Source organism: Dromaius novaehollandiae, chromosome 26 (assembly GCF_036370855.1).
Source record: "Dromaius novaehollandiae isolate bDroNov1 chromosome 26, bDroNov1.hap1, whole genome shotgun sequence".
Lineage (NCBI taxonomy): Eukaryota > Metazoa > Chordata > Aves > Casuariiformes > Dromaiidae > Dromaius > Dromaius novaehollandiae.
This window is the reverse complement of record NC_088123.1, coordinates 4,332,611-4,357,893: the sequence shown is the minus strand read 5'-3', so window position 1 is coordinate 4,357,893 and position 25,283 is coordinate 4,332,611. Positions and strand designations below refer to the sequence as shown.

The following is a 25,283-nucleotide window of genomic DNA, read 5'->3' as shown; positions in this document are numbered from 1 at the left end:
CAGTATTTCCTTGAACCGGGGGCAGTTTATTCTTGGGGAGCAGCAGCTCCGTCTCCCCGCAGCAGCACTCGGGGAGGGAGGCGGGCGCGAGCGTGAGCTCCCGCCGTCCCGGAGCGGGGGGCATTACGGGATCATTAACGGGAGCAGTCTTAAACAAGCCTGGCTACCTGGCAGAATCCCCCCAGTACTAATTACATTTGGACAGAGCAATTACAGAGCCGGCGTCCCGCGGCCGGGTGGGACGGATCCTGCGTGCACCTCGCCTCGAGACCGGGCACGAGCCCGCGGGCGCACGCAGCCGGGATTCATCCGCTCGGCTTCGCCGGGAGCCGCGGGAAAATCAGCGCCCGCACTCGGCCCGGGCCCCGCTGCAGCCCCGCTCCCGGCCGCGCAGGGCATCCTGCCTCTTCAGGGATTCGCTTGAAACACCTTAAAAATAAACGAATAGTTCAGCTCCCTCACAGCAGCGGGAAGACCCTGGGGAATTAGCTGCAGCTTGAAACAGCGCCCGTTCACGTGGGGCCCCAAGGGCAGAGCCGCGGCACGGGGACGCCAGCGCTTACCAGCCTCCCGCTCTCCGGCGGCCGCCCCGGCGCGGCGGTGCCCCACGGCCAGCCCTGCTGCCCGGGCCCCTGGGTGCTGCCGCCGGCAGCCGCGGGCCAGGGCACGGCAGGGTCCCGCTCAGCAGCGTCCTCCAGGCTCTGCGTAAGGAGAAGGGGGGGAAAAAGAGGTAGGAGCGATGAGCGGCTGCGGCACCACGACCTGCCTCCCCCCTTGCAGAGGGGCAGCCTTGGGCAGGCCGATCCCCGTCCCCTTCCCTGTCTCCAAGGCGGGAAGAAGATACTCAAAATTGCCCCGATTTCTCCCAGGCAGCCGCAGAAACACAAAAATAAAGCAAAACCCACCCGCCGGGGCGGGAGGCGAGAGCTACCCCTGTTCCCACCTCTCCCCGCTAAGAGGGAAGCGGCACCTCCGGGCTGCTAAAACCAGGCAGAGCCCTGGGCAAAGCTGAGCTTTTCCTCCAGAACAAGGAATTTAAGGGTTTGAAGCGCTCGGCGGCGTCGGGGCGTCGGGACCGGGAGCTGCCGCACCTCGAGGCCGCCCGTCTCCTCCAGGACGCAGCGCAGCAGGCGGATGTACTCGGCGGCCGCCTTCAGCGTGTCCACCTTGCTGGGCTTGCGGTCGCGGGGGATCAGCGGCACCAGCGCCTTGAGCCGCGAGAAGCCGCTGTTCAGGTTTTTGATCTGCCGGGAAGGGGGAAGGAAAAAAAAAAGAAAACCAGGAAAATCCCGGCGGAGTTAATCAGGGCGGCGGTTTACGGCCGTGCCACCTGCGCCCGGCGCCAGATGGGGTTTATGGGCCCCGGGCACCGTCCCCACGGCTGCGTGTGCCCCGTCCCCTGCACGGGATGGGGCGGGATGGGTCCCCGCACCCGCTGGCGCTCCTTGGCGTTGGCGGCCCGCCGCCGCTCCAGCACCTCCGCCGGGTCCCCGGGCGCCTCGTAGCGCCCCGACGGCTGCTTCCGCAGGCGGGCGATGGCGGCGGCGCGGGGCAGCGGGCCCAGGCGGGCGCTCAGCACCTCGCCCAGCACCTCGGGCGCCGGCGTGGGCTGCAGGGTGCCGGGGCGGCCGCCCGCCATGCCGGCACGGGGGGCACCGACAGCCCCCGCGGCAGCAGCCCAGCTGGGGAACCGGCCCCCAGACGCCCCTTTTGTGGCCGTTAGGGCAAGTGGGGGCAGCTGGGCCGGCGGCTAACGAGCCTAACGAGCGGGGCTGGCGGCTAACGAGCGGGGCCAGCTGGGCCCAACTGGGGGGGGGGGGCCCTGGCGTCCTGCAGAGCCGGGGCGCGTGGGCAGCGCAGGCCCCTCACCGCGGTTGCGGCGGCCCCGTGCGCCCCGGGTCGGGCTCTGGGGGACGCCAGGGCCCCCCGGTTTGGGGCATTTCCCCGGGGCAGGAGCCGGGCTGGTGCCCTGCCGACGGTGGGGCCGGTGACGCTACATGTCGCTGCCTTTCTCCCCGTGTCCGCCCGCATCCCCCATCCTTCCCCCCAAAGGCCGGGGGGGATAAATGTCCGGGAAATCCGGCATATCGGGTAAATTGGGCAAAGGTGCCCTGGGACGGGCCGCGGCGGGCGCCAGGGCCCCAACGCCCGCAGCCCCCAGTGCTGCCGCAGCCCCCGCGGTGCCGGGGCATCCCATGAAACGGGGCCTGCGAGCAGGACTGGAGCATCGGCCGTGCGGGAAAAGCCAGATATTCCCAGATATTCCCGCGGCACCCGGGCCTGCCGCCGCGCGGAGCATCCCGGGCGCGGGGACCCGCGGCGTCAGCGGTGCCCGGAGCAGCCCGGCGCCTTTCGGTAGATGGCAGTGTCCCCTCGCCGCCGGGGCCGGGAACAGGGGGGGCTTTCTGGCTGCCTGCCGGGAACCGGGAACGGCGGCCGGGAAGAGCCGGGAGCCGGAGGCGGCCGGGGCGGAGGCGCCCGGGGGTCCCGCCTGGGGCGGCCGCCGGCGGTGCAGCCCGCGCCCGGGGTTTTAGAAGCCCCTACGCAAGCGCCGCGGCTGAGACGGTGTTTAGGGATCCCGGGGGCTGCGGTGCCCCGAGCCCCCGCGTTGCAGCCCCGTGCCGTGACGGGCAGCGGCTGCTGCTCCGGCCTCGCCCTGGCGCCGGTCACGAGCCTGGAAAACGACCCGGAGGCTCGTGATGACGGCGGCGGGGCGGCTGCCGGGAAGGTCAGGCTGGGCGCCCAGTGCCAGGGCGGTAACGCGAGCGTGTCCCGAGCCCGGCAGCTGCTGGCAGGGGATTATCGCGAGCTCGCCCGGCCCGGCACCGTGGGCCCCACCTGCAGCGACGGGAGGTGCGAGCGAGATTGCCGCGCCGGGCTGTGCCCCGGGGACGGTCGCGCTGCAGAGCCCCGGAGCCGAGGTGTTGCTGTCGTGACCAGCTCGGCCTCGCTATCTGCATCGCGGAGGCACAAACCCCTCGTAATTAATGCTTTGGAGGGCCCGCTGCACGCCCCTGGGGACCCCCCCGCAGAGCAGCACCCATGGCAGAGCCACCCAGCCCTGCGCAGCCCCGTGTCCCCTGCCACGTTTCCTGCTGGGAGCCGGCCCCGGAGCGGGCACCGCGCCAGGAAGCGCCGCTTGGCTCCTGCCTCCCTGACGAGGCCCTGGGCTGGAAATCGCCCGCCTCGACCTCCTGCCCGGCCTGGCCCTTCCAGCCCTCCCCGTCCACTGGGGCTGGGCTGGACCCGGTTCCCCATCGCTGCCCTCGCATGGTCCTGGTTCCCCATCGCCGCCCTCCTCCGGCCCCGTTTCCCCATCGTCATCTTCCTCTGGCCCCATTTCCCCATCGTCACCCTCCTCTGACCCCATTTCTCCATAATCATCTTCCTCCAGCCCCTTTTCCCCATCGCTGCCCTCCTCCAGCCCCATTTCCCCATTGCCACCTTCCTCCGACCCCATCTCCCCATCGCTGCCTTCCTCCAGCCCTGGTTCCCCATCATCATCTTCCTCCGGCCCCGTTTCCCCATCGTCATCTTCCTTTGGCCCCAGTTCCCCATCGTCACCCTCCTCCGGCCCCGTTTCCCCATCGTCACCTTCCTCCGGCCCCGGTTCCCCATCACCCCCCATCCCTCCCCCTTTTTCTTCCATCCTTTTGCCCATTTTTCGCACCAAACCGATGCAGGGCCAAGAGCGGAGCAGGGCCCCGTGTCGCCGCCCCCCGCCAGCCCTTCGCCCCCGCGCAGCGCCGTCCCCCCCCCCCCCCGAGCGCCGCTCCTCGCGCTCATCCCCCAGCGCCGGGATTAAATCCCGGCCGGCTGAAATCCGGCGCTCATCCCCGCCGCCGCCAGCCAATGGCCTCCGGCGCGGCCCCGGCCCCGGCTCCGAGGCGATAAAGCGCGGCGGCACCTGGCCCCGCGCCGGCACGGCGGGCGCTCGGCGGCGATGGCGGCGGGCGGCCAGGTAAGGGCGCGCGGCTCCCGGCCGGGATGGGGGTCCCGGCGCGATTTATTCCTATTCCCACCCCGATTTTGCCCGCCGAAGACGCCGGGCTCCGTCTTTCCCCCGAGCGACGCTGCGGCCGGCTGCTCCCCCGCGGCCGAGGGCTGCCGGGGCCGGGGCAGCTGCGAGCGACCGCTCCAAGAAACCCGCACGTCTAACCTCAGCGCAACGGGATGAAAACCCTGCTAAAAACCCCCCTTTCGAGGAAAGCGCTATTTGCAGCCGCCCGGCCCGGGCCCCGCCAGCACCTTCCCTGGAAAACGGGGTCGCCCGGGGCCAACGCGCCCACCGAAAATAGCCCGGCTCTGCGGCGCTGAGCAGCCCGCCGGGCGGCCGGAGCGGGGGGGCCGCATGCTGCAACCCCGGCCCTGCCTCCGCGGGCCGCCGGGCAGGCGGACGGATGCGCCCGGTTATTTTTAGGCGGAATGACGCTTTAATGTTGCCGTGACCGCGGCGGCTTTGGGTGCTTAGCCGAAGCCGGCGGAGAGGGCGAGCCGCGGCGGAGTCACGCGGGAAGGATTAAGCGGAGTCGTCCGCCGGCACCGGGCCTGGACGAACCCCGCATTTCCCGGGAAAAGGCGAGCGGCCTGGCGGGAGGCAGCGGGCCTGGCCGGCTCGGGCCGCTCTGCGTGCTGCGGTGGCCTCTCCCTGCCTCCTTCCGCGGAAATGCAGCTGCAATTCCTTGGAAAAGTGATGCAAACGGCCCCTCGGGAATAACCGCCGCCAGGCGCAGCGGCGCGGGGCTCAACCTCCTCGGCGGCCGGTCCCGGCGGCAGGGAGCGGCTGGGGAAGCGTCGCCGCGGGGCTGCGGGGCCCGGCTCTTCCGGGAGCGCCGAGGCGGCCGCGGAGGCCCGACGGGCGGGTGATGGGCCCACGGGTGGGCTCCTTGCGCCATGACGCTGTGGGTGCGTGCACACACGCATGCACACACACACACACGTGCACACGCACACACACACACACACACACACGTGCACACGCACACACACGCACACACACGCCTCTGCCCCCTCCCGCAGGCACACGCCCAGAGCAGCCCCCGCACGTGGGCACAGCAGTGCACACGAGTGTGCACACAGCGCTTGCACACGCACACGCGTGCACCCCGGGCACGCGCACAGGCACACGCACGCGCACAGCCGCGCTCGCACGCGCACAGGCGCACACCCCCGTGCACACCCCCCCGGCACGCGGCCGCGGCCCCGCACGCGGGCGCCCCCGCGCGGCGCGGCCCAATGGGGGGGCGGCGCGGGCCACACACCCTCGCGGCGCGGCCAATGGGCGGCGGGCGCGGCGGCGCGTCACGGGGGCCGGGGAACCTCCTCAATGAGCCACATTGTCGCGGGCGAGGACCGCGGCGCTGCTCCGGGGCCGCCTCCGCTCCGCCGCCCTCCGCCGCCCTCCGCTCCGCGCCCCGCCGCCGCCGCGCACCATGATCGCCTCCCACCTGCTCGCCTACTTCTTCACCGAGCTCAGCCATGACCAGGCGCAGAAGGTGGGACGGAGGGACCGGCGGGGGGGGGAGAAAAGAGGGGAGAGGAGGAAAACGGAGGGGAAGGGGAGAAGAAAGAGGAAAAGGGGGAAAAGGGGGGAGAAAGGAGGAACGGGGGGAAAAGAGGTAAAGGGGGGGAAAAGAGGAAAGGAGGGAAGAAATGAGGAAGGAGGAAAAAAGAGGAAAGGGATAGAAAAAGGAGGATGGGGAAAAATAGGAAAGGGGGGAAAGGAAAGGGGAGGAAAGGGGGAAAAGAGAACGGAAAAGAGAACGGAAAAGAGAACGAAAAAGAAAGAAAAAGAGAAAGGGGGAAAAGGAGGAAAGGGGGAAACAGAGGAGAGGGAGAAAGAGGAAAGGGGAGAAAAGAGAAGAAAGGGGGGAAAGGAGGGAAGGGGGAAGGGAGGGAAGGGGGAAGAGAAAGGGGGAAGAGAAAGAGGGGAAAAGAGGGGGAAGGAGGAAAGGGGGAGAAAGAGGAGAGGGAGAGGCAGGGGAGGAAAGAGAGGGAAGGAGGGAAAAGGAGGGAAGAGGGAAGAAAGGAGGAAAGGAGGGAAAAAAGTAGGAAAAGGGGGGAAAAGTAGGAGCAGGGGGAAAGGCAGGAGGGGGGAGGCGGGCCGGGAGAAGGCCGGGAGGGCGGCGGGGGGGCCGCGGCGGCGCTGCGCGGCCCCGTGCGGTACGTGCCGGCCGCGCGGGCGGGCGGGGGGGGGGGGCGGCGCGGGGGGTCCGTGCGCTCCCCGCACGTGGCTCCGCCGCGCAGCATCCGCCGCCGCCGGGAGGCCGCGGTGAGGGGCCCAGCCCCGGTGGCGGCGGCCGCGCAGGGCCCCGGTGGCGGCGGGCGGCGCTGCGTCCTCCCCGGGCGGCTCGTCCCGGCTCATCCCGGTTATCCCGGGTTATCCCGGGTTATCCCGGGTCACGGCGGCGGTGCCTCCGGCCTCCTTGGCCACCACCGCGCCCGTCCGTCCGTCCGTCCGTCCGTCCCCACCGCAGCCCCGCGAGCGCGGGGAGCCCGGGACGGGCCGAGGGACGGAGCCAAACTCGGGGAGCCGGAGGGGGGCAGAGCCCAGGGCATCGCCGCGTCCCCCCGCCCCGCTGCCGCCGCCGCCGCCGGCTCTCCGCAGCACCCGCTGCCGCAAAAAGCGTCTCGGTGCCGTTTCTTTCCTTATCTGTGCGTTCCAGCTGCTCTCGGGTCGAAAGCATGAGCAGGCAGTGGAAAACATCCCGTTGGGACGCGCTGGCTGCCTTTCACCCGTGATCCAGCGCTTAGATTTCAGGCACTGGAAAAATGCGAGCGCTCGTGTCCTTACGTGCCGAGCGGCAAGCATCCGCGCTTTGTCCGCGCCGGGCAGGCCATTAATCTCCCCACAATAGCTCAATCGGCGATCGCTGGGAAAGGGCCAGCTGGGAGATTCTGCGGAGGGCAAAGCCCCGCTGCGGGCCCCGCGGTAGCGCCGGCGGGTCGGACGCCGCTCGGGAGCCCGGGCGCGTGGCGGGACCCACCTGCGGCGGGTCACGAGGCCGGCGGCACCCCGTCCCCACCGGGGCTCGCGGCCGCCGCGCAACGTCCCCGCGGGGAAAGCAGAAGCGGAGGGTGCCGCCGCCGCGACCAGGTGCCGCCCGGCCCGCTGCGTCCCCGCGACGAGGAAGCCTTGCCACGCTGGCAGCGGCCGCTGGCTGCCACAGATAGGAAGTAAAACAAAAGGGGAAAGACAAAGAGCGAAAGAAAAAATAAAAAACCGAGTCGCTGTGACTCGTGAGTGCGGCTGATGGGCGGGAAACGCAGGCTCGGCTTCTTGGCGGCGAGCGGCCGGCGTTGCGCAAGGGCAGCGCGGCGGAAGGGCTTGTGCAAGGCGCGGCGGGAGAGGCCCGGCGCTCGGGCCCCGCTTCTGCTTTCGAGGCGCTGGGCGGCTCGGCGGGCCCTCGGCGGTGGCCGCCCGCCGCTCCTGCCGCCTCCGCGGCCCGACAGCGTTTGTCGTGGAGACGTGGGAAAACACGACGCGTTGGCCCTCTCCCACCGGTCTTCCCGGCCGGCCGCCGGCCTCGGGCAGCGGCAGCGGGTGCGGGGACCCCCGGCTCCTCCCGAGCCCCGCTTGGCCCCGGCGGCCCCCCGCCGCCGCCGCCGGCCGCGCTGCCGGGAACCGGCCGAGCAGGAAAGCGCCTGACTCACGCCGGCTCGGCGCGGCTCCGCTCGCCCCGGTGACGCGGGCCGTGTGTCAGCAGAGGCCGGGCCCCGCCGCGGGGTCACGCGCGGCTGCGTTTCGGCCGGGGGCGGCAGCTCCCGGGGGCCGGGGGGGCCCGGCCCAGAGCCGCGGTCCCAGCCGGGAAACGCGAGCGCCTCCGCTCCGGGCTGCCGCCGCATCCCCGCCGCCGGGAGCAGGGGAAAAAGTCAGCGGGAAAAAAAAGGGGGCTTTTTTAAGGAAAAACTGGGAAGTGATTTCAGCCAGAAACATCCTTTCCGGAGGCGGTTACCCTAGGGGAGGCTCGGACACGTGCTCTTGCGGTTCAGCAGGGCTCAAGCGCTGCAGATGGCGGTGCCAAAGCCGGCTCCAAGCTTCACAGCTTGAGCCCATCTCTTTTTCTCACGCGCAGCGAGCTGGGACGCTCTGCTGCCAAAAAGGAAGCAAATCGGCCCCGGAACCCGGCCACGAATCGGCCCCAGAAACCCGCCCGCCTCTCGCAGCCTTGCGCTCTGCCGCGGCGCTGCCGAGCGCGGTGCCCCGGCCCAAACGCCGCCGGCTCGAAACGCCTGCTCCGCGCTCGGCCCTGCCCCGGACGCGGCTCTGGGAAGCCGAACGCGACCCCGGCGCCGGACGGCGGCCGACTCCCGGCGGAGCACGCGCCCGCGGCCCTGTGCCCTTCCCGCGGCGGCGGCCGTGGCGCAGGAAGCGGTGGTGCCTCGCCGGAAGCCGTTCGCGCGCTGCTGGTCACCGCGCCGTAATTCAGGGCGCGCGGAGCCACGCCGCGGCGGCACGGGGCAGGGGGTGGCGGGCGGAAAGGCCTCGGCGCCCGCCGCTCCCGCACCGCCGGCCGTGGCCCCGCGCACGTAGCCCACGCGGGCGGCGCGGCTGATTCAGCGGCACCGTCGCTGCGGGGGACCTTTTCGCCGGCGCGAGTGGCTGCGCGGATGGGAGCGGTTTTGCAGACGCGGGAGCCGAGGAATTAACTCTTTTTCGCACCTGAGCGGTGGCACTGAGCGTAGATGAGGTCGTTCACGTGCTTATGTGTTTGCACCGTCAAACCTTGAGGGTCTCCAGGGCCCGGGGGCTTCACGAGACTCTTTGGGCAGAAGAGCGTCGTGCAGCTGCATCCCGGGGCTGGTGCCTGGCTGCTGCCCTCGTTCCCCCCCCTGCTCCCCGGCAGGTCAAGCGTTATCCGGCGCTCGGTCTGAAACTCGGGCTTTTCCTCCTTCCTCGGGTGGCGAAAGCTGGCTCCCGCGGCGCTGTGGACCTTGCCCGGCGGCGGCGCTTCCCCTGCGCCCGGCAGCCCGCGCCCGCGGCGGGGGAGCCGGCCTCGAGGACGGAGCAATTCACCCCGCTTTCGCGCAGACCAGATATTGCATCAAACCGGCTGCAGCCGCCCGGCGGCGGGGCCCGCTCTCCCGCAGGGCCTGCGTCCCTCGGGAAGGGGACGCCGGTCTCCTCCGGGTGCCCCCAGCCCGGGTGCAGCAGGGCTTGGAGCAGCCGGGAGGATCCGCCCCTGTCCGTGGCCCTCCTCGGCCCCGGGCACGCGCAGCACCCGCGCCTTGCGCTTGTCCCTCCCGCTCCCGCCCTTCGGGGGAGACGTCCTCGGGGCAGCGCTGCGCAGCTCTGCAGCTCTCCCGCGGCAGCCGCGACGCCCCGTTCCCCATCCCAACCTGGCGACTCTATCGCTTTGAGCGGCGCGGCCGTCCCCGGAGCCTCGGGGCGGCACGGTGCCGGGCTCGCGCCGCGGCGGGCGGACGCGCTGACCTGCCCGGGCCGGGGAGATGATCCCGGTTTTAAAGGGCTTTGCGGCATTAGGAGAAGGTCACCCTGCCTCCGGGGCGGCTGCTTATTCCCGGCGCGGGGGCAGCGGGAGGGCGCCCAGCACGGGCTGCCGGAGGGAGGAGGCCAGAGCTCCGAGGTCCCCGGCACGGGGGTGGCAGGGCACGCGCGGGGGGTCTCCCTGCCCCGAGACGGCCGCGGCGTTTGCTGCACGCGGGCCCTGGAAGCGCTCCCGCGGGATGGAGGGGCCCGCGCCGGGATGCAGGCCCGCGTCCAGCCGGGCGGCGGGGCGGAGGCGAGCCGGGGCCGCGGGTGCCGTCGCCGGGCCGCGACCGTGCCTCGCCGTGTGGGCGGCCGCCTCCGGCGAGCGAAAGCAAACAGGCGGCCGAGCGGGTGCTGTTTGCCTTCCTGCCGCGCCGGGCAGGGCGGCTCCGGCAAACAAGGCGCCCGGCCCGCGCCGGCTGCTCCCGCCTCGTGCTTCGGGGCGGCGGGTCGCGTCTCGGCCAGGAACCGCCCGGGAGGAGGTGGGGAGAAGGTTCCCCCTCAGCCGGGCGAGGATGCAGCTCCCCGGGGAAGAAATAACCCGTTTTGGCTAAGACGTGCTCCCCCCGTGCGTTTGCACCCTCCGACCTCGCTGCGGCGAGGGAAACCGCTCGGGCTGGGGCTTCGGCTCCCGAGCGCGCCGAACCGCGCCGGGGCCCGAAAAGCAGGCGGACGAGGCCCTGCGCCGAGGCCTGCTCCCCCCCGGCCCGGCGTCCCGACGGCCGTGAGCGAGGTCACGGCTCAGCCCGACGGCTATTAGCAGCCGCCAAACGCCCGTTTCCGACGTTAGGGCAGCGCTATTAAAAAGCGAGACTCACGCGGATTTCGGGTGACCCCGTGTTACGTGCCTGCAGACAGGTGAGCCAGCTGGGTGGGGTTTCCTCCCGCTTCGCAGGGCTCGCAGCTGCCCTTTAATTAATTTTAAGTGAAGTTAATTGAAACGGGGCACAGCGCGGGAGCCGGCCGCGCGTCCGCCTCCCCGTTTCCTTCCCTGCCCCGTTTGGAAACGCTCCCGGCTCGGGGCAGCCGCGTGCGGGGATGCCGCGGGGAGGAGTTGTCCCCCGCGTCTCGCGGGGAAGCGGCGTCGCTCCAGCCTCGGCGTGCGGGCGGTGCCCGGGAGCGGGGGCCTTTCTCCCCTCTCCGAGCCGTGGCGGCCGCTCGTGCCGCGATGCCGGAGCGCCGGGGAGCTCTCGGCCCAGCAGCCGCACGCGTCGTGGCCGCACCCCGACCCTCCGCCCCCTCCGCCCCTCGCAGGTCGACAAGTACCTCTACCACATGCGCCTGTCCGAGGAGACCCTCCAGGACGTGGCCCAGCGCTTCCGCAAGGAGATGGAGAAGGGTCTCGGGGCGGACACCAACCCCACCGCCTCGGTGAAGATGCTGCCCACCTTCGTGAGGTCCACGCCGGACGGGACAGGTACGGCGCGGCGGGACGCGCTCCGTCGCGGCGGAGCCGGGGAGGCGGCGGTGGCACCTCCGCGAGGGTCCTCACGAACCCCTGGAGTTTCGTCACCCTTTGGCACCGGGCCGGCGGGACCCCCCTGCTCGGGCGGGCGGGTTTGTGCTACAGCTTACCCAAAAGCTGGCTCAAAAAGCCAAAAAACGTCCATGCAGCCCCGGCTGCTGCTCTGCCGCCGGCCCCCGTCCGCTGCCCTCCGCCGCGCTGGCTGCCTGCCCGGCCCCGAGATGCAGATCTAGGGACATAGTTGAGACTATTTTAATTACAGGGACGAGCCCGGGTTGTGCCCCGGGGCGCGTGAACAAGCGCAGCCAAAGTGAGGGAGCGGCGAGGCCGGAGCTGAGCCGGGAGAGCGCCCGGCCCCGGCGCCTCCCCCATCGCCGCAGCCTCCTCCGCGGCCGGGATTTCTCCCCGCGGCCGGCGCGGGGCCACGGAGCAGGGGAAGCGTTTTGCAAAAGGGGGCCGGCGCTTTCCAGCAGCCCCTTCCCGGGGGCGAGTTATCCCCGCCGGGGCTGGCGCCCTCCCCGCCTCCCTCCCTGCCGCCGCGGCTCCCGCCAGCCGCCTCCGCCCGGGGATTAGGCCGGCAGATGCTCGGCCTCGTGCGCGGGCCGCCGCTCCCCGCGAGCCGCTTACATAAGCGCAAGGTCACGGCTGCGGCGGCTCGGGGCGGGCGGGCGGGCGGCGAAAGCCCCGGCCGAGCGTCTCCGGCAGCAGATCCCGCGGGAATTAGGCGGTCCGAGCCCTGGGAGTTGCAAAGGTGCTTTTTTGCCCGCCGGTCCTTGGCGAAACCCCTGCCCTGCGCCGCTCTCGGCTGCTGCCCCGCGACGGGAGCAAAGCCCAGATCCCAGCTGCTCCTGTGGGAAAACCAGCCCGCGGTGCCCGTGGCCTTGAGAGGCTTTAAATAAGGCATCACTCCTTGGAGCCATGTGCGCAGCCCCCCTCGGGCAGGAATTTAAAGCCCCTGAGAGCAGTGAACCCCCCCGGGGGTTTTCCAAAGGCGGTGGTGGGAGCTGCTGTTCGCCGGCCCCGATTCCGGCCCAAACCCGCTGCCGGCTCCGGCGCTGCCCTCGTGCTGCCGGGAAACGGGCCCGCGGCACCCCAGCCCCTGCCCCGCTCCCGACGGCTCCTGCAAACGGGGTTTCGGGGAAGGAAACCTGGGAAGGAGCCGGGTTACCGAATCCCAGCGTCCCCGGCCGTGACCGTGGGCGTGATGCTGCTGGGCGCAGCCGGGCAGAGGCAGGTCCCGCGCGCGGTGCCCCCACGCAGGGGCTTTTTTCCAGCGGGCACCGGCGCCGGCGGGGGACTCGGACGCCCCTCGAGGTGCTCTGCCCGGCACAAGCGGCCCTCGACTCCGAGTGTTTGCCCTTTCTGTTTGGCTTGTGAGCTCAGCACCAGGGCCCAGCGCTTATCAGCTGCCCCCAGGGAGCCCAAATCTAAGGCGGGAGCCGGACGTGCCGCTCGCAGATCCCGCTCATGGCGTGGCCGTGCTTCGGTCTCGTGATTTCCCGGCAGAGCTCTTGCTTCCTCTTCCACCCGCAGAGCCGAGCGGCGCGGGGGTCCGCCCCTCCACGGCAGCCCACGCACGTGCCCCTCTCCGGGGCTGCCCAGCGGCGTTTCGCTGGCTTCTGCAGGCGGATTGCAGGTCGATACGTCCGTGGACGGACGCTATCGAAGTGGCTGTTGAGGTCTCGGCGGCGGAGCGGGGAGCCGTGCCAAGCCGTCCTTACGCTGCCCCTACGGCTTCTCTGCACCCCAGCTCCAGCTCTCTGCAGCAGCCCCAGGCCCCGGCACGGCCGCAGCCGGCAGCTCCCGCGTCCCGGCCCAGCCCGGCGCTGTCAGGGCCATCAGGGTCTCTGGGATACGCGGCCTCGCTCGGAGCCGCGCCACGGCGGCTGCTGCTGCGGGAGGGCGGGCGGCCGCGCTCCCCGCTCGGCGCCCGGTTTCCAGCGCTCGGCGGCTCTGGGGTAATGGCCCGTGCAGGGCGTGTTTGTGTTGCGCCGGAGAGCGGGCGAGCCCGCCCCAGCCCCTGCTGAACGGCAGCGCGAGCGCCGCAGCCGCTGCTCTTCCCGGGGGCCCCGCGGACTTGGCCGGGAGCTGCCTTCTCAGCTGAAGTCACTGCAGACGCTGCCTGGCCCGCCGTCCGCTGAATACTAATAAACCGCCCCGTTTTGTTCCGGCCGCGGCCCCTTTGTACCGGCGCTGCCGGGCTCGACGCGGCCCCGGGCGCCAGCGCAGCACGTCGGGGGCATTCAGCCGTCACGCACGGCGGAGAGAGGGCTCTGCCCCGGGCCGCTCCCCGGCCACGGACGTGCTTTCCCCACGTCCCGGGTCGCAGCCGAGCCCAAACTCATCAATGGGCTGCCCCGGTGCTGGGTAAAATTAAAACAACCCCAGGGCCCTGAAGCTGGTGGGCTCAGCCGGGAGGGCTTGGAGGTGGCCTGGGCAGCCGGGGTTCGCCTCGGTGCTCCCCGTGTCCACGGAGGTCTGTCCGATTCCCCCTCCTGCTCCCCGTGTCCACGGAGGTCTGTCCGATTCCCCCTCCTTCTGCTCCCCGTGTCCACGGAGGTCTGTCCGATTGCTCCCCCTCTGCCCTGCTCCCCGTGTCCACGGAGGTCCGTCCGATTCCCCCTCCTTCTGCTCCCTCCTGGAGCAGCCCAGCTCCCGGCGCAGGGTGAAGTCACCCGGCAGGAATGTGCGGGATTCCTGGGCCGTGACACGGGACGCCTGCCCACGCCGGGCGGGAAGGGAAGGTCCGCAGAAGCGGCCCGTCTCTTCCAGAGGCATGACAGAGTCCAGGGAGGTGCCTAAACGCTTCTTTCCGTACCAAAAGTTGAGCCAGATGCCCTCAGCAGAAAGGAAGATGTCGTGCTTCACCAGCGCGCTCCAGCAGCTCGGGGGGCAGAGGACACGGCCACCGCCTTGCCTCCTCCCCGGGGGCCGAGCTGGACCTTCCCGGGGACGCGTGGGGCAGCTGCTTGGTGCTGGCCCGGTGCACAGGCCCAGGGCGGTCCCGCGCGCGCACGGACGCCACGGCGAGGGGCCCGCTTAGCCCAACCGCCGTCCCTGCGCTGCCTTCCGCAGAGGACGGGGACTTCTTGGCCCTGGACCTGGGCGGCACCAACTTCCGCGTGCTGCGAGTGCGGGTGTCCGACAACGGGCTGCAGAAGGTGGAGATGGAGAACCAGATCTACGCCATCCCCGAGGAGCTCATGCGGGGCAGCGGCGTGCAGGTGGGTCCGGCCGCGCTCCCCGCTCCCCTCCTCCTCGCCGCTCTTCCTCCGCGCGGGGCAAGCGCCGCGCCGCGGGGCTGTAGCGGCACCGGGCGTCTTGCAGCTCTTCGACCACATCGCCGAGTGCCTGGCCAACTTCCTGGACAAGCTGAGCATCAAGGACAAGAAGCTGCCCCTGGGGTTCACCTTCTCCTTCCCGTGCCGCCAGAGCAAGCTGGACGAGGTGGGTGCCGGTCCCCGCGCCGGGCGCCGAGCTGGCGGTTCGGGTGGCGTTGGGGGGGGGGGGGGAGCTCGGTCCGGGGGCTGCAGGCCGGCGGGAGGACGAGGAGGCGATGCTGAGCTTGCCGCGGGGATGCCTCCCTGGGAAGCGGCTGCTCCTGCCAGCGGGGCCGCGCTCGGTGGGCTGTCGGCTCCGCTCAGCGTCTCCGCCGCGGACGAGGCGGCTCGGGCGGCAGAGCCCGGCGGGGACACGTGGCCTCGCGGAGGCGGTGGCCTTCCTCGCCCCGGCTCGCCAGCCTCCATGCCGCTCGGGCGGCCCGGCACGTCCCCGCCGCGCAGAAGCGCCGCGGCAGCAGCTCGCCCCGGGGACGCGGCCAGTCGCGCTCCCGCGTTCGGCGGAAGCCGTGAGGAAGATGACGGCCGCCTTCCTTGCCGCGGCGGCCAGGGCTGTTAAAAAGCCGGGGGAGGAGGCATCTGCCCCCGGGGGACCTTGTCCAGGTCACTTGTCTCCGTGCCTCAGTTTCCCCGTCCGTAAGCCGGGGCGGATACTTGAGGCACCCGGACACATCGTCTTTCCAGGGTTTTGCTCCGAGATTTCCAATTCGAGTCCTGCAGCCGGAAGCTTCGGCCGAGCTCCGCACGGGACTCCCCGCTGCCGTAACCGCGTGCCGGGGCCGCGCAGCCCCAGCCTCGCAGCGGAGGCGGCCGGGTGGCCGGCAGCGGGGAGCCCTCGAGACGCATGCTTGGCGGGCGCTCTGAGCGCTCCTCGCCGTCTCCCCGCAGAGCATCCTCGTAACGTGGACGAAGGGGTTCAAATGCAGCGGCGTGGAGGGGAAAGACGTGGTCTCCCTGCTGCGCAAGTCCATCAAGAAGCGCGGGGTAAGAGCTTCTCTGGCCGTCGCCTGCCGAGGCGACGGGAGGGCACCCGGGGACGCAGCGCGCCCATCTCCGCGCCGTGGCTGCCCCATCGGAGCGGGGATGGCTCCCGTGGCTCTGACCGCACTGACTCGCTTGCTCCCCTCTGCACCGTTTCAGGACTTTGACATAGACATCGTCGCGGTGGTGAACGACACGGTCGGCACCATGATGACCTGCGGCTACGACGACCACCACTGCGAAGTCGGCCTCATCGTCGGTGAGCTGCCGCAGGGCTGGGCGAGGGCAGATCCGGGTCCGCTTTGACTGGCAGCGCTGTTTGTGCGCTCCCGAAGGAGATCAGGTTTCTGGCAGGCCTCAGGGTCCGTAGAGCAGAAAGGTGGTTGTAGCTTTAAATAGCATTTTCTGAGGTCTGCTTTTTCTCAGTCTGAGCCAAGCAGAAGCTCAGGCCTGGGACTACGCATTTACTTAGCAAAAGAGTTTTAACTCGCTGCAGTGGGTTTTATCTAAAAGCAGTTCCCTAGTTTGAAGGGTTTCGTCTCCGAAGGGCCATCGGAGGAAACTCGTATCGTCAGCTCAAACACGCCGCAAAATGCTTCGTACCGTGGTGCGAGGCAGAGGCTCAAATCGGCTGCCACGTTGTTGTGTGCGTTGCATTTGGCTATTGCTAATTACGGAGAAAGAGGGAAACGCAGCCTCCTTTCTCACCTGCCCGAAGTGACGGAGCCGCTGTGCTCGGCGCAGGTACCGGTTCCAACGCCTGCTACATGGAGGAGATGAGACACATCGACCTGGTGGAGGGGGACGAAGGGCGGATGTGCATCAACATGGAGTGGGGGGCCTTCGGCGACGACGGCGTGCTGAACGACATCAGGACCGAGTTTGACCACGAGATAGACATGGGCTCGCTCAACCCTGGCAAACAACTGTAAGCACATTCCTGGCTTCAGCTCAGACTCGGGTTTGCTCTGCCTTTTCTGTCCTCCCATCGTGCTGGCGCTAGTGGGACTGAAGAGGTCGTTCCAGTTAACTAGGTCACAGTGTCCTCCAGGACGCCGGCTATACCAGCACAAATAGGGCCTGCACCACCAGTTTGGGCTGGTGCCTCCAGCTGAACCTCCCAACACCTGCTCCCTCGGGAGCCCCTTGCCTGGATAATGCGTTCGTCTCCCTTCCTTTCCCCTTCCCATGAAATAATCCGCAAGCAAACACCACCACCTAATGTTCGCATCCGAGTCCTACAGACTCCCCCCTTCCTACGTGGTGTGGGTGCCTTCATGGCTGGCTTCTGGCAGCACGGGTGGCTTTGGGGGCAGGTCTCTAAGCTGAAAGACCCCCCTCAGGTAGCTGTAAATGCCACCTCAACATGGCTTTGCTGTCTTGGTGATGGGACAGAATAAGCTACTCCGGAAAAAGAGCAGCTAGGTTGTATCTGTGCCTGGAAGGCCGCTCTGTCACTATGGCAAAGGGTTTTTAACGTAGACCTGGCCATGGGGAGCTCTGTTCTTGCAGGGGTACGGTCATGTCATTGACTTGACTGACTCCTGGAGATGGTGCAAGCATCTGCCCTCTTTTGGGAGAACAATCTGGTTTTTGCACACTTATGCAGTAGAAACCTGCCCCTGCCATGGGCAGCTAGTGCACAGTGAACCCGCGGCCAAGCGAGTGCGTCTCGTGCTGACCTTGGCAGGTTTGAGAAGATGATCAGTGGCATGTACATGGGAGAGCTGGTCAGACTCATCCTGGTGAAGATGGCTAAGGAAGGGCTCTTGTTCGGCGGGAGGCTCACACCGGATCTGCTCACTACTGGCCACTTCGAGACCAGATACGTCTCCACTATTGAGAAGTGAGTAGGATCTAGATGTTTTTCGGGGGGTCTCAGCCCGGCTCCTGATGGTTGTGCTGCTGGAACAGGGCCCATCACGGAGCTATCCGCTGGGCAAAAAGAAACACTTCGGATCACAAAAACGGTACTGCCAAGCACACATCCCTTTTGTTCTTTGATCTGCAGGGACAAGGAAGGGCTGCAAAAAGCCCACGAGATCCTCACCAAGCTGGGCTTGGAGCCGTCTCACGAGGACTGCGTGGCCACCCACCGCATCTGCCAGATCGTCTCCACGCGCTCGGCCAGCCTGTGCGGGGCCACCCTGGCCGCCGTGCTGCAGCGCATCAAGGAGAGCAAGGGCGGGGACCGGCTGCGGTCCACCGTCGGGGTGGACGGCTCCGTCTACAAGAAGCACCCGCAGTAAGGCCACGCGCCTGCGCAGGGCCCAGGGGAGCGGGGGGGGCTGAGACACAGCGTGCAGCTCTGGCCCTGCCAGCGGGGAACGTGCGCTTGGCAGGAGCCGCGCGTCTCCCGCCATCCCTCGGGGCCCCTCCGTTTGCATCCCAGAGTGATTTCTACCCCCGGACGCTCGTGTCCCGGGGCGCACGCTCACGTCCTCCTCTTCCTCCCCCGTTTGGATCCCAGAGTGATTTCTACCCCCGGACGCTCGTGTCCCACCGCTCACGCTCACGCCCTCCTCTTCCTCCCCCGTTTGGATCCCAGAGTGATTTCTACCCCCGGACGCTCGTGTCCCGGGGCGCACGCTCACGCCCTCCTCTTCCTCCCCCGTTTGGATCCCAGAGTGATTTCTACCCCCGGACGCTCGTGTCCCACCGCTCACGCTCACGTCCTCCTCTTCCTCCCCCGTTTGGATCCCAGAGTGATTTCTACCCCCGGACGCTCGTGTCCCACCGCTCACGCTCACGCCCTCCTCTTCCTCCCCCGTTTGGATCCCAGAGTGATTTCTACCCCCGGACGCTCGTGTCCCGGGGCGCACGCTCACGTCCTCCTCTTCCTCCCCCATTTGGATCCCAGAGTGATTTCTACCCCCGGACGCTCGTGTCCCGGGGCGCACGCTCACGTCCTCCTCTTCCTCCCCCGTTTGGATCCCAGAGTGATTTCTACCCCCGGACGCTCGTGTCCCGGGGCGCACGCTCACGCCCTCCTCTTCCTCCCCCGTTTGGATCCCAGAGTGATTTCTACCCCCGGACGCTCGTGTCCCACCGCGCACGCTCACGCCCTCCTCTTCCTCCCCCGTTTGGATCCCAGAGTGATTTCTACCCCTGGACGCTCGTGTCACGGGGCGGCACCCTCACGCCCTCCTCTTCCTCCCCCGTTTGGATCCCAGAGTGATTTCTACCCCCGGACGCTCGTGTCCCGGGGCGGCACCCTCACGTCCTCCTCTTCCTCCCCCGTTTGGATCCCAGAGTGATTTCTACCCCCGGACGCTCGTGTCCCACCGCTCACGCTCACGCCCTCCTCTTCCTCCCCCGTTTGGATCCCAGAGTGATTTCTACCCCCGGACGCTCGTGTCCCACCGCTCACGCTCACGTCCTCCTCTTCCTCCCCGCGCAGCTTCGCCCGGCGCCTCCACAAGACGGTGCGGAAGCTGCTGCCCGACTGCGACATCCGCTTCGTGCGGTCGGAGGACGGGAGCGGCAAGGGGGCGGCTATGGTGACGGCCGTGGCCTACCGACTGGCCGCCCAGCACAAGGCGCGGCAGGAGACTTTGGAGGCCCTCAGACTGAGCCGCGAGCAGCTCCTGGAGGTGAAGCAGAGGATGCGGCTGGAGATGGAGAAGGGGCTGGGCAAGGAGACGCACGCAGAGGCCACGGTGAAAATGCTGCCCACCTACGTGTGCTCGACTCCAGACGGGACAGGTGAGGCAGCGCGAGCCTGGTGCGCGGGGCGGGACCCGGCGTCTCGGCTCCCGGCACCTCTGCCCCTGGGGAAGGGCTGGGACCTTGGCCGTGGTCAGTCCCCTCCCTGCGGTGTGGGGGACGCGGGGTTCCTCACCGCCTGGTACGGCCCTGGGGAACGCAGCTGAGGCTCCAGGACGCTCCGTGCACTGGGCTTAACGCCAGCCCTTGCTGTCGCTGCTGCAGGTTTCTCACCGTTGCCTTGGGCTGTGCTCCCGGTTCTGTCTCATGGCTCCGGTGTCCGCTCCCCGTGGCGTAACACCCCGGTGTCTCCCTGCGGCCGGAGCCAACCTCTGCGTTGCCTTCCTGCCTTTTCTTCTCCGCCTACTCATCCCCCTTCTCAGCCACCTCTTGGGTTTCTGGCTCTCCCAGGAAGGGGGCAGGTTCGGACCAGCCTTTGGGCCGCACTCACGAGGCCCCTGGTCGGGATCTCGCTCAACGACTCTCTTGGGTTTCAGAGAAAGGAGATTTCCTGGCCCTGGACCTGGGAGGGACGAATTTCCGCGTGCTGCTGGTCCGTGTGCGGAACGGGATGAGGCGCGGCGTGGAGATGCACAACAAGATCTACTCCATCCCGTTGGAGATCATGCAGGGGACTGGCGAGGAGGTAAGGATGAGCAGCTGGAGACCAGAGGGGAAAAGCATCTTTCCCGGGGGGCTGCAGAAGCGGCAAGCAGAGGCGCCCCAGAGGGCCAGTGCCGGCCCTACCATGGGCCCTGGGAGCTGGTTTTGCCTTGCTTGGGTTTTCATGGTACAAAATCAGGAGTGCGGAGGACGCTGTTGCTCTCCTGCCTCTGCAAAGCCCTCAGAGATGTTCTGTGTACAGCACTGGAATTTGAGGTGTGCTTTAGTAAGTGCAAAACTGGTTTTAGGTTAGGGACTGTTATTCCAGACTTCATTGAGCCTCCCCGAATCCCACGCTCTCCCCAAGGGCAGATGCACATCAGCCCCGTTTCCCAGACGGGGAAGCCACAACGGGGTGCTCGGAGACCCCTCCAGAGCCCCATTCGCAGACCGAAGCAGTTCTGCAAAGCACTTGAGGCGGTGCTGGGGGAACAGGAGTTCCTCTAGCAGGAGTCGAGGCAGGTGGGCTCCGGGGCTGCCTCGTGAAGGATGGCCCGGGTGAAGCCGTCACCCCTCCGTCGCTTCTGGGTGCAGCGCGGGGCCTGCAAGATGGAGATACCACGGTGAGATCAGCACACGGTTAGCGGGGCAGAGACAGAAGGCAGCTGTCCGGGGTCTGCTCACCTCACCCGGTGCAGCTGGGCGGCATCCCGGTCCGTTCAGAGCCCCGGTGGCTGGGGAATGGATCGCTGTCCCCAGGGCATCAAGCAGGCTGAAACCCAATCGGGTGACTAACTGCCTCCTCCGGCTTTGTGTGCCCAGCTCTTCGACCACATCGTCCACTGCATCTCCGACTTCCTGGAGTACATGGGAATGAAGGGCGTGTCGCTCCCCCTCGGGTTCACCTTCTCCTTCCCTTGCCAGCAGACCAACCTGGACGAGGTGAGCCCAGCCCACGCGGCTCACGTCACGCGCGCCCAGTACCCAGGGCCGGCTGAAAAGCCCAAGGGCCCTGGAGAGCCCAGGTACCCGAGTTAATGGCAGATCAGACAGAGCTCCGACGGGGGGGGAAGGTGAGAGCTTGGGGCTACCAGTGCTTCTGCAAAGCCCCCGTCACTGCGTCAAAGCAAACGCAGATCTCCAGGCTCCGGGGAGGGCCCGGTCGAGGCATCTGCACGCGCGAGGACCTGACCTCCGCGTGCCTGGCAGCGCCCACCAGAAGCTGGTGGAGATGTGGGGGCTGTCCCTCCTGCCCGGCCGCCCAGGCGACTTACCGCAGGTTTCTCCCTCCATAGGGGATTCTTCTGAAGTGGACGAAGGGCTTCAAGGCGAGCGGCTGTGAAGGAGAAGATGTGGTCAGTCTGCTGAAGGAGGCAATTCACAGGAGAGAGGTGAACGTCCATGGAGCTGAGAGAGAAGCTGGCTGCTTGCTGCCACATCCCAGCTCTTTGGGAACTTTAATTGCCCTGTAAAAGCAAATTAATGGGCTGAGCGCAGGGTTAATGAGTATCTGCGTTTAAACAGCCGCCCTTAGTCATCGCTAGAGGTTGCATATTCAGACCCTGGAGCTCAGAGCCTGCCCCTGTCCAGGGCTGGAGCAGACTTGTCCCTCCTGTGAGTCGGGGGGACACCAGGGCCCTCTTCCTTGGTGCAGACCGCAGCAAGCTCCCGCTGGGAGGGCTGCTTCTGGCAGGGCGTTCCGGCGTGCCCGTTCCTACCTTGCCGGAGGGGCCTGAGGTGCGAGCGACCCTTGTAGCATCCACCTAAAGATGCACGGGGCTGTGGTAGCCCCTGGGCAACGCCCACACCCAGCTCCTTTGCCATCACCGGCGGGACAGCGACGTAGCAGGCTGCCTTCCGGCAGTAACACGTGAAACCCCTCCCTCCGCAGGAGTTCGACCTGGACGTGGTCGCGGTGGTGAACGACACAGTCGGCACCATGATGACCTGCGGGTACGAGGATCCGTATTGCGAAGTTGGGCTGATAGTCGGTGAGAAGTGAAGCTTTCTTACAGAGTTCCCCCGCCCATGCCGTCTGTGGGCACAAATCCACCGGCGCAGGGCCGTCCTGCCGTTTCCAGCGCCTCCTCCTTTGGGAGGGGGCTTCTGGCTGTCCAGGACGCGAGATAACCGCTCGCCGGCGGCTCCTCCGAGTCCGCTGCTGAGAGACGCTTCTCTCTCGGCAGGCACAGGCAGCAACGCCTGCTACATGGAGGAGATGAGGAACGTGGAGCTGGTGGAAGGGGAGGAGGGCAGGATGTGCGTCAACATGGAGTGGGGGGCGTTCGGCGACAACGGGTGTTTGGACAACGTGTGGACGGAGTTTGACCTGGCGGTGGATGAGCTGTCCCTCAACCCCGGGAAGCAAAGGTGCGTGGTGGCTCCGCGGGGCTGGGAAGGGGCTCCGCCGCGGGAACCCCCCCCCGGCCTCTGATGTGAGCAGAGATGGGGCTGGGTGCCTGGGAGCAGCTCGGAGCTCCCCGCCAACCTCCGGGTGGACCATCGTGTCAGCAGGGCAGTCTAGCCCTGCACTGCACCAATTCCCACCTTTCCTCCCTGCCCTGCTGCCTGCCTGCACGGGGGGGACCACGCTGCCGTACTTCCCCGGGGCGTCCAGCCTTGCAGGGTCTGCTGAGGTTCACCAGGGAGGTGTCTGGCCGAGCCGGGATCCGAATCCAGATCTCCTGGATGCCACGCGCTGCTGTGTCCCTTCCCGCCCCCACGTTCAGCCCTGTCCTCTCCTCTTCAGGTTCGAGAAGATGATCAGTGGGATGTACCTGGGGGAGATTGTCCGAAACATCCTGATCGATTTTACCAAGCGAGGGCTGCTCTTCCGGGGACGCATCTCGGAGAGGCTGAAGACCAGGGGGATCTTTGAGACCAAGTTCCTGTCCCAGATAGAGAGGTGAGCTCAAACAGGCACCGATTCTGGCCTTGCTGCTGCAGACCAGAGCAGAGAGACAGCGTGGGGAACGTGTCCCAGGGCTTGTGGGAGAAGTCGCAGGTGCTCAGCTCCTTCTGGAGCCAGGGTGGTGCAGAGGAAGACAGCAAAATCACAGCGGTCCCGGTGTTCTCCGAGCCATGAGTCCCCGGGCTCTGCGGGGCATCGATAGGAAAGGGGAAGCCAAAAGCCCGAGTTGCCCCGTCTGCTAACGCTGCCTCCGCCTCGCCTCCTCCCCAGCGACCGCCTGGCCCTGCTGCAGGTGCGCTCCATCCTGCAGCACCTCGGCCTGGAGAGCACCTGCGACGACAGCATCATCGTGAAGGAGGTGTGCGCCGTGGTGGCCCGGCGGGCAGCCCAGCTCTGCGGGGCCGGCATGGCGGCCGTGGTGGACAAGATCCGGGAGAACCGCGGGCTGGACTTCCTCAAGGTCACGGTCGGCGTGGACGGCACGCTCTACAAGCTGCACCCGCAGTGAGTCGCTCGCCTGCGCGCGGGCGGCCGGGGCTGTCCCCAAGGGGACCGGGGCGACGCGCTCACCCCAGGCAGGCTGGGGCGGTCGGAGAGGACAGGAGGGCCCTTAGGCTCTTCAGGACTATCGGTGCCAGAAGCTCACTGAGCTGGGCTTGGCCAGGATGCCATGCGGGCTGGCTGCTCCCTGAGGAGCAGGTAGCTGGGAGCCAAGAGGGAGCCAGCAGGGCGGGGGTGTCACCAGGCAGCGCCTGTCCCACCCCCCGGGGTGACGTGAGCAGGGCAGAGCCGGTGGTGAGGTTCAGTCAAGAGCCCGGATCATCAGGCAAATAGTGGCGATGAGGCTGGTCCGAGGTCAAGCTGGGAAGTCCCTCCAGGGGCCAGGAGCAGGCGTGGCGATGGCCAGGCAGGTCCTCGGCGATGAGGCGGGTCTGAAGCCAAGCCAGAAAGTCAGCCTGAAGGCCAGGGTCTGGATCAGCAAGGTCCATGGCTAGGTACAAGCGCACTAGAGACTGGTATTTATGTGACAACGTAGCTCAGACGGAGACAGAAGGCCGAGGGCTGAGCTTAAATGGGAGCCCTGGGCCCCCGGGCAGAGGGGAGGTGGGTGGAGGCCCCAGGTGAGGCCGCTCAGGGCCATTAAAGCTCGTTAGTGCTCTCAGGACCCTGCCACACTCCAGCTGGTGCATGTGCAGCGGGTGCCAGATGCGGTCCTGGCTGGAAGGAGAAGGGGTGCCCGCCGGGACAGCCGTGGACCTGGCCGAAGGACGGAGACGTGGGCTCTGATGTCTAACGCGCGGTTGGGCTTACGTTGCAGCCCTCCCTGGAAGGGGTCCTGCTCTGCTGCTGGCCTCGTTCCTCCGCGTCCGTAGCAGCGGTTGGGAGTCCGGAGAAGGCAGCCACGCGGGCAGGGGCTGAGCGGTTCATTCCCTGCGACCGCAGATGACTTACAGCAGCTCCTCTGCTGTCCCTCTCTGTTTCCTGCAGCTTCTCCACTGTGATGCACGAGACGGTGAAGCAGCTGTCCCCCAAGTGCGAAGTGACCTTCCTGCAGTCGGAAGACGGCAGCGGCAAGGGCGCAGCGCTCATCACGGCGGTGGCCTGCCGCATCCGGGAGGCCGGCCAGCGGTAGAAGGAAGGAGGTTTGCCGAAGAGCTGGGTCCCAGCAAAGCGGGGGACGTCCCCCCTCCCGTTCCCTCTCCCCCTCCCGCCGTACACACACACGCACGCACGCACGCACACACGCACGCACGCAACCCCCTTGCAAGCAGACCCTTAGCTTTCCTAGTTCCCTCGAGATACCACCGGTGGGACTGGCGATGCCGTGTGCGTCCCGCAAAGCGTTGTCTCAGCAGTTTGCCTGCCTGCCACAAACCCGTGGGTCCAGTAAGGCGCCCAGTGTCTTCTGGCTGGGTCCCTGCATCTCCCGTCCGAGCGGGACCTGCTTCGCTTGCAGCCTTCCTCGAACAGCGGCTCTCCTCCCCGTAGCTCCCAGCGCCCGCCCTTCCCTGGCAGCCGCGAGGGTAACGCTAGAATAACTAAGCTACTGCAGTGTCACTTTACCGTAACCAGTACCTGTTTCTGTACGTTAGAGTCGTCGCGTCCTCCGTTAGTCTTTTGCCCTGGTCACGGCTGTGTGACTTCCACGAAAGTCGTGGTAACGTAAAGCGTCGGGCGCCGGCGCCGAGAGCTACCGGCTTCTCTGTGCCGGGCGGGGAGCCGCGTTAGAGCAGCCGCCGGGTCCCAGCCCGCGGCTCCGCTTCGGCTCCAGCAGAGCACGTGCCTGGAAGTAACGGGGCACTCGGGGTCCGATCCCACTTCCCGGCCTCGCGCCCTGCCCTAAGCGCCGTCGGGTCCCCCCGCCCCGCGTCCCGGCCGGGCCCGGTTTGCTTTTTGGCTGTGAAATAGCTCCGTCTTCAGCCCCTTCGGTGACGTCTGCGTCTGTACACTGTGTATTTACGTTTCAAGAGGTCGTGTGTCTTTTTATGTACATAGTCTGGGGGGGGGTTAGCGCTTAGTCTTGACTTTGTCTTTAACTTTGTCGTTTAAGAGTGGTGTAGAGTACTTGTTTTCTTTTTTCTTGCTGTGTTTTTTTTAATTTAATTTTTTTGGGGGCGTAGACTGGAGAAAGAGACCCAAATTCCCAAGGAGACAGTTGCAGGAGAAGTTCAGGCTTTCCGACTTTGTCACCCGAAGGAGATGGAAATGGCGTTAGCCGCGGTAGCCGCTGTCACCTCGGTGCCAGCCCGGCGTCGCGGAGCTCTGCAGGCGCACGGGGCCGCGGGGCGA

The 25,283-nt window shown here is 67.9% G+C and overlaps 2 protein-coding genes across 3 annotated transcripts; one reads left to right on the top strand and one right to left on the bottom strand.

Moving 5' to 3' along the window:
• Positions 1-5: 5 nt before the first annotated feature.
• Positions 6-7,932, bottom strand: FIGLA (folliculogenesis specific bHLH transcription factor). 2 transcript variants are annotated; one of them, XM_064497723.1, is made up of 4 exons: positions 7,654-7,932; positions 1,092-1,244; positions 564-701; positions 6-429 (listed from the first exon to the last, which is right to left on the bottom strand). In XM_064497723.1, exons 1-4 carry the CDS (start codon positions 7,843-7,845, stop codon positions 409-411), a joined length of 504 nt encoding a protein of 167 aa, XP_064353793.1. In that variant the 5' UTR covers positions 7,846-7,932; the 3' UTR covers positions 6-408. The 2 variants fall into 2 exon arrangements, with proteins under 2 accessions (XP_064353793.1, XP_025978136.1); XM_026122351.2 differs by lacking the exon at positions 7,654-7,932 and adding an exon at positions 1,433-3,364.
• Positions 5,294-24,252, top strand: HK2 (hexokinase 2). Its single transcript, XM_064497721.1, has 18 exons — positions 5,294-5,495; positions 10,745-10,907; positions 14,031-14,179; positions 14,283-14,402; positions 15,182-15,277; positions 15,434-15,533; positions 16,019-16,202; positions 16,965-17,120; positions 17,286-17,519; positions 18,675-18,979; positions 19,477-19,625; positions 20,405-20,524; positions 20,878-20,973; positions 21,474-21,573; positions 21,769-21,952; positions 22,332-22,487; positions 22,764-22,997; positions 23,982-24,252. The coding sequence occupies exons 1-18, from the start codon at positions 5,433-5,435 to the stop codon at positions 24,124-24,126; spliced, it is 2,754 nt and encodes a 917-aa protein (XP_064353791.1). The 5' UTR covers positions 5,294-5,432; the 3' UTR covers positions 24,127-24,252.
• Positions 24,253-25,283: the final 1,031 nt, after the last annotated feature.

Coding starts and splice junctions, on each gene's coding strand:
- FIGLA (XM_026122351.2), bottom strand. CDS start 1,639: ATGGCGGGCGGCCGCCCCGGCACCCTGCAGCCCACGCCGGCGCCCGAG. Junction 1,245..1,432: donor ACGCCAAGGAGCGCCAGCGG/GTGCGGGGACCC, acceptor CCTTCCCGGCAG/ATCAAAAACCTGAACAGCGG. Junction 430..563: donor CGCCGGAGAGCGGGAGGCTG/GTAAGCGCTGGC, acceptor TTTATTTTTAAG/GTGTTTCAAGCGAATCCCTG.
- HK2 (XM_064497721.1), top strand. CDS start 5,433: ATGATCGCCTCCCACCTGCTCGCCTACTTCTTCACCGAGCTCAGCCAT. Junction 18,980..19,476: donor CTCGACTCCAGACGGGACAG/GTGAGGCAGCGC, acceptor CTTGGGTTTCAG/AGAAAGGAGATTTCCTGGCC. Junction 21,953..22,331: donor CTCAACCCCGGGAAGCAAAG/GTGCGTGGTGGC, acceptor TCTCCTCTTCAG/GTTCGAGAAGATGATCAGTG.